Source organism: Phaseolus vulgaris, chromosome 8 (genome assembly GCF_051622355.1).
Source record: "Phaseolus vulgaris cultivar YP4 chromosome 8, ASM5162235v1, whole genome shotgun sequence".
NCBI lineage: Eukaryota > Viridiplantae > Streptophyta > Magnoliopsida > Fabales > Fabaceae > Phaseolus > Phaseolus vulgaris.
The window spans coordinates 2,631,459-2,639,226 of NC_143505.1; the positions used below are offsets into that span (position 1 = coordinate 2,631,459).

General features: G+C 33.3%; 1 protein-coding gene across 1 annotated transcript; it reads right to left on the minus strand.

The window, feature by feature from the left end:
- LOC137824338 (receptor-like protein kinase FERONIA) lies at window positions 1–3,006 on the minus strand. The gene has a single exon (XM_068629940.2). The coding sequence runs from the start codon at window positions 2,744–2,746 to the stop codon at window positions 149–151; it is 2,598 nt and encodes an 865-aa protein (XP_068486041.2). The 5' UTR covers window positions 2,747–3,006; the 3' UTR covers window positions 1–148.
- Window positions 3,007–7,768: the final 4,762 nt, after the last annotated feature.

Below are 7,768 nucleotides of genomic sequence, written 5' to 3' on the forward strand. Positions count from 1 at the left end.
TTTATTAACGAAGAACTCAAACTTTCATTATTCCAAATATTAAGTACACATGTAAGTATAGTTATTATAACTAATTACATATAACATTCCGACCATTTTTCTTATGTGAAATACCAAACTCCACCTGAACTTGAACACGGTACCTCGATCAGCGTCCCTTCGGATCCTTAATCTCAGAGAACACAGGCTCTGGGAGTAACCTGTCAGATTGCTTACTCCCGTAGCTTGCACTGTTCAGGCCACTGCTATTACTATAGTCGGAAACATGCACACTACTATGGGTACTGCTAAACATGTTCTCAGTACCACTGTCTTCATAATCCCCACCACTTTCCAACACAGCATTGACATGGGCACTATCCTGAAGCTGAAGCTGCAGAACAAACTCCAACACCCCAACCACGTCGTTCATAGAAGGTCGCTGAGTCCCATCCTCAACCAAACAGCTCAATGCAACCTCACCAAATTTACGCAAACAATGAGCTGCTATCTGGCCCTTCAGTGCTGGATCCACAATCTCACCCAGAGACCCCTTCTCATACCAATGCTTCGCCCAATCCACAAGTGACACCTGTGGCTTCTCTACCATTCGGAGCAAAGGCTGCCTCCCACACAATACCTCCAACAGCACCACCCCATACGAGTAAACGTCCGACTTCTCCGTCAAACGTTGTCGTTTGTAATACTCCGGATCCATATACCCAATACTGCCTTTCACCTGAGTGCTCACATGGGTCATTGAAGAACCCGTGGGCCCAATTCGAGATAACCCGAAGTCTGAAACCTTCGCCACCCATTTTTCATCCAACAAGATGTTTGTGCTCTTCACGTCACGGTGAATGATCATCTGTTTCGCACCCGTATGCAGATAGTGCAGTCCTCGTGCGGCGCCGATGCATATCTGAAGCCTTTGATTCCATGAGAGCGGAGGGTTATCGGTTCCGTAGAGATGGTCACGGAGGGTTCCACGATCCATGAAATGGTAAACGAGTATCATCTCGTTGCTCTCGTAGCAGTAACCGATGAGAGAAACAAGATGGAGATGACGAAGTTGAGAGAGCATTTCGATCTCGTTCATGAACTCTTTCAAACCTTGCTGAGAATCCGATTTGAGCCTTTTGATTGCCACAGGTGTTGAACCGTCGTCGATGTAGCCTTTGTACACGTTGCCGAAGCCTCCCACTCCAACGACGAAGAGTTCGTCGAAGTTGTTTGTGGCGGCCCTGATTTCTGCGATTGAGAAGTGACGGCAGAGGTTGGTTGGTAGCGATGATGAGCCAACCCCGCGAGAAGTTTCGTCTTTTTGGTTGGAACCCTTGTCGATGGCAACACTATGCTTGCGTTTGATGACGAAGAAAACGACTATAAAGGAGAGTAAAACGAAAACAAAAACTGCACCAGCGACAGCGAGAATTAGGGGTCTCCTGGTGCCACTGCTGTTCTTATTTGGGATTTGATTAGAAACCTCGGAGGTTTTAGGAGAAGGGGATGGATTTGGTCCAGCGAGATTACCGGATGAGTCGTTGATTTTGAAGAGCTCAATTGCGTTTATTTGTGCGTCCCAGCACAAGCTTTTAGGGTTAGGATGCATTTTAAGTGAAAGATTTACCTTGTCCTGATTGGAGGGCATTAAAACTGTGTAGTTTCTAACCACTGGTACACCCCTTTGATTATCGCTCCAACTGAGGACGTCTGCCCACTCTTCAACCCGCCGGTCCTGAATGTAGATGTAGAAGGTGAGATCACCAGGATTGATAATCTCCGGGTTAAGCTGGCAAAAGTGTAACATTAGCAAGTAGGTGAAACCCAAATCAACCGGAAGCTGCCATGTGAGGTTGAACTCCTTGTTCATAGACCCACTACGTCCCATATTCCTCAAGGATCGGTACACATCGTCTGGTGCAGTGTAGTTAGGAGCCTTAGTGAAGTTCAGCTTAATTGTATTGTTAAAATGAATAGATTGTACACTCGGACTGGTTAAATAAATTTTATCAACATCCCATCTCCTAAGCATACCCGTGTCGTCTGCCGGGGGAATAAGTTGGTCCGCAACTCTTAACCTGTACATTGTCTCCAGAGCAAAGCTGTTTTCAATGGGGAATGGGTTCATGCGGCCAGCAGGTTTGGGCAATCCATTGATGTCCACGTCAGGACTGGTGTAGTAGAGATAAGGGGGCATTGAAACAATCTCGATTCCATTGATGAAAGCATAGGAATCTGTGGTGCTTGGAATGAAGGTGATGTTGAGCTTTTGTCCTTCTTGGAGGTTTATGCAATACTCTCTGAAGATGTTGGATTGAGTGCGGTCATTTTGAGAATCTGCATTGAGGGAAGCATTGAAATGTTGAAGGAGGGTGTATGGGCCTGCTTTGACTGAGAAAAAGGCTTTGGAGCTATCAAAGTTTGGGTATGAGGTGGAGTAGAAGAAAAGGCGAAGGAACTTAGGGCCTGGGGTGACAGGAAATGAATAGGTGAACAGGGAGTGAGAGAGACGAGCATGGTCGTACAGACCCTGTGTCCTAGATGGCATGAGTGGAGAACGAGCTACTGAGTTATGGTTTTGAGAGAGGAATGTGATGTCTGGAATCCAATTCCGAGTATCAAGGTCGGAGAAGGTTGTGGAAGAGCCACAGCTGATGCTGAAGAGATCAGGAGGACGATAGATAACATCTGCTATGGAAAGGCACGACAACAGAAAGAGGAGGAGGATGGTGCCTAAAGCAGTTTGTGTGCAGCTTGTGTCCATGGATATGCTATAATGGAACCACCACACAGTACCTAAACAAAGAGCTTAAACAAGATAACAAATGCTTTTAAAGGGTGGTCCTCACTATTTTTGGAGAAGTAAGGGGAGACTTCAAGTCTTCCCAGCCAACCCACGAGTCTAAATTTGCTTCTTTTTTTTCTCTCCTTTTCTTTGGACTGGCTATGGGAAAATTTCACGCAAAAAATATCTGGAATAATTTGTATGGTTCATGTCGCATAAACATTAAAATGATATCATAAATAATCCTTTTTTATTTTTTTTTCATAAGCATTCCAAAAATATTTTTAATTATTTTATTAATCTAAAGATTTTTTCATTAATAATTATTTATCTATTTTAATATATGAAGAGATAAAAAAATTCTTAATTGTTTTTGGCGTACATGTTTCTGAATAATTCTTTACTCTTACAATATTTTAATAACTTTTCACATATTCGGATTGGTTTCTTAATCCATTATCTGTGGCAAACAAATTTTGCTTAGGTTCACATTCCTCCATAGAAGAAGGTGAATTGTATCAGCTTCAGGATTATCAGAACAGCACGTTGCTAGGATCACCAACATAACACCCAGATTTCAGGGTTCTGTTGCAACTATGCCCCGTGAGATGCAATGCTTTTATGATGCTGAATATGAGTAATGATATAAGCAGAACCTCAATATTTTATATATAACTACGTTACAAATTTTAATATTATTATTTTAATACTTTTTATATCATTTAATTACAAATTTATCTTTTATTATATACATTTATTTTTAAGCCTATTATTTTATAAACTTCGAGTTGTAAAATTATAATTTTTTTAAGGAGATAATGAGTACCTTTAGGAAAAGATTTCTTTCACATCCGGACAGTAAAACACAGTACTTGACAACCATTTAAATATAACTAAATATTAATTTATTAAATTGTAAAATAAATGTTTACTGTGTTAAGATATCACCACCGTCCTTTTATTGTAGATTTGCCTCATAATACTTCTCTATTTATGACCGCACGAACGAGCTATAGCTGTAGGATTGGCTTTTGGTACTTCCCTTTCAAATTGTAATTGTTCTCTGGTTTATAGATAGCTTTTTTGTTTGTATTAGAGATAGAATTTGATTGGATTAGATTAAGAATTTGAGAAACTGGATTTGAAGTAATTTAAGAGACGCATATTAATGTTATAAATTTTAGTGTATAGTAGTATTTTAATTCTTGTCAAAATTAGCTTTAGAAATTTTAATTGTAATATTTCTTAAAATTAATTTTGGCACCTAAAACACTAATCTAAGTAAACTTAGAGTTTCTAAAAACCTCTAAATTTACCTAGGTCGGTCTAGAAAGTTTATGGAGGGAGTGAGCATACAAACTAGACACAACCCTTCCCAAGTGCTCATTTAGGCTCTACTTTTGGGAGGGAATTCATTTAAATTCCCTTCCACTTTCTTTTGAATTTCTAGCCCTCTAAACACTATAAATAAGAGGGTTTGACTCATGTATTTCCGAGATTAGTACACTTAGTGAATGCGAAGAAAGTGAAGTTGTTTGGATTAAGATATATATAATGGATTTGTAGTGAAAGTTTATTGGAGTTTGTGGGTGGAATGATAGATTTGAGATACTTTTAAATTTTTTTAAAATGTTAAAAATATAAATTTACAAATTTACTATTATCTTACTAATTAAAAAATAAAATAAAATATAATTTGTATAAATTTTAGTTAATTTTTCTTTTCAAATAAAAAATTGTAATATTCATAATTGTAAAAGTCACTACAAGAAAATCATGAAATAGAAACCAATTTTTAGAGACCAAAATAATTAGTTACAATAGGAACTAAAATAGAGACCATTTTAGAAACTAAAAAAAAAATTGGTTTCTAAATTAGTTTCTATTATTTTCTATTATTGTTAAATAGTTTCTAAATTGGTATCTAATTAGCAACTAAGGTTTTAGATACCAATTATTTAGTTTCTAAATTTAGTCTCTAAAACATTGGTTGCTAATTAGATACCAATTTAGAAACTATTTAACAATAATAGAAACTAAATAAGAAACCAAATTTCTTTTTAGTTTCTAAAATGGTCTCTAATTTAGTTACTATTGCAACTAATTATTTTGGTTTTTATTTCATGATTTTCTTGTAGTGAGTCATACAAAATAGAAACACAATAAATTTTAATATATTAAAACAAAATTAATCCATAATATATCTACATATAGCAAATATTATTATTTTATATTTATATTTTATTAAATTATAATATTATTATATAAATTTATTTTTATTATAAATAATTATTTTATTTATATTAATAATATTAAATATTTTAATAATATAATTTTATTTAATAATTAATATTATTTTATTTATAATATTATATATTTGGACAGATTTTTTATATTGTTGTAGAGTAGGATAAAAATATAATGAAAGAAAGCCACTGCCTTTCTTGTTATTTGTTGGCATAGTAGAAGGGAAACGCCTTTTTTTTCATTGCAAATAGTTGCAAATCAATGAAAACAAACACAAAAAATCTTCGTCTTTAATCTGCGGAAAAAAATAGTATCTTTCTAGATACAAATAGAGACTTAAGGATAAGTGTTGATATTTTAATCGTATTTAATTTATTTTTTTAATTTAAAACATTATTATATTATTACAATGGATTGTAAATTATATGTATTTTACTTTTTGTTTAAAATAATCCTTTTCTTTTAGGATTGGGAAACGGCTAGACACCTTGAGCACCCCTTGTTTTATTTAATAATTTTTGTTGTTGTGGATAATAAAAAAACGTAAGACACCGCTACAACTATAGTCTAAGAATTATGCAAAACAATGATTGTAAATTTTATCAATATATTAACAAACTATAAACAAACAAAACAAATGAAAGCATAAAAATTATTTCGACACACAATGATTGGAAAAATAAATAAATTTCTTTTTTATCGATAAAGAATAACATAATTAAATCGAAGTATTTAACAATTCGTATATAAAAATGAAAAGATTTCTGTAACAGCAAAAAGTAAAATATATACACTCGATAAACCATTAATATTTTAAATTAAAAGATAAAATATAATTAAAGTATTAGTTTATTGAAATGTAAAGAGTATTTTTTTACTGTGTGGTGTTAAGATTCTAATTCTACCTTCGAAGTATCTTCCTTCCAATAAAGACAATGCTTATTTCAAACACATTTGGACACACTATGATTATCATTTCTTTCGATTAGAACATTTTAATTTAATGTAATATTTATTAGTTATATTTATAATAAATTTTAAGTTAAGAATTAAATGAAATTATAGATATGCCTAGTGGACGTAAAATATGTGTCAATATTATTTTGTTTTTGCGTTGGTTGAGTCTGATACAACGTGTATTAGTTTGTTGTTTTCTATCGATTACACGAAGTATATTTATGAATTGTTTTATCTTAGTTATGGTCGACACGAAGTCTTTTTAAGTGTTTGCGTTCTTTGACGTCGGTCTCAAAATGTTTGATATATAACAAAATTTCGCTTTCTTGCATTTAATTTCTTCTAAATTCTAAATTTCCAAATTAAAAAAATCTAATTTTTCTCTTTTCTCTCTTCACTTACTCGGCCTTTAACTGTCTTCCTATTGATTTATCCCGTCAAGTAGACCGAATCAACTGTAATATAGTACTTTTTAAAGTACGAATGTCGAATCCACGGGAAACAATTCTAATTAAGATATTCTGTTATAAAACTCAATAGGTATAGAAAATAATGTTGAGAACTTTCATAACCAAATTAAAGATTTCACAAGAAGTAACTCAAAGGTTTAGGATTTGATTCAAAATGTAACAAAAATCACTTATCAAATATAGAGAAAGATACTTGGGATTGAATTGTGTCTATCACAATCATTTGTATTTTTTAATAATACAATATATAATACTCAAAACTACTTATTCTTGATGCTTAATTTAAAGTCATTCACCTTGATTCCTCACAGTTGAAATTCATAAGGTAATTTCTCCAACACTGATTCCTCAGATATTTAACAAATCATCCAGCTTTAGGAACAAAATTATGATGCAATCAATAACCTGAAATTTATTCCTACCATTACAAGTTATCAAGAATTTTCATCCATTTCAGATCCTTAAAAGTACTTTCCAGTTAAATTTAAGGATCAAAATCAAGACTCCATTGATCAGATAGAATAAAACAATAAGCATGAAACAAAAATACCAAGAACAAGTAGAAAAGAAAATATTATATATATATATATATATCACCAAGAATACATTTGAACATAGTAGATTACATTCAATCCCAAGTTAGAAAGCACTTAGCCACTCATGACAGCTCCTCCAATCTTCATTCTTGATCTGGATTGCATAAGAATGGCTGATCTGAGCAAGTTCTTCTCCTAAGAACAAAGTTCTCCTTCTTCTTCTCTCACTAATCTCTCTCTATAAAATCCAATCTTTTTGCACTGCTTCTTTTTTCAATTTGTTCCAAAATTTATATATTGAACTTTAGCTCAAGCGAGCTAATTTAGCTTAAGCTAGATCTTTCGGTGCATTTTTAGCTTGAGCTAGCAATTCTAGCCTGAGCTAGATTAGTATTGCACCTTTAATCAAATTTGGACAGTTTTAGCTTGAGCTAAATCCTCTAGCTTGAGCTAAATCCTCTAGCTTGAGCTAAATCCTCTAACTTGAGTTAAATCTTCTTGTGATCCAATTAAGTTTTTGCTTTCTTTCTTTCAATGTTTCATATTCATCTGCAATTTACACAAAAATTTAGATTAAATTTCTTCATTTGTTTCTTGGTTCAAAATATATAATTGGATTCAATAATTCTCAAATTAGGGTAATTTTCTTACATTAAGCAACAATTAAATTTCAAAATGTTCAATTTTCTCAATCATAAAAACTACACATCGACACTTATCACTTCCTCCTCTATAGTCCTTTTACCATTCTCTCCCTCTTTATCTGCCTTTGCTTCTATAACAAAATAGAA

Excerpts from the sequence above, each read along its gene's own strand:
- LOC137824338 (XM_068629940.2), bottom strand. The coding sequence starts at position 2,746 with ATGGACACAAGCTGCACACAAACTGCTTTAGGCACCATCCTCCTCCTC.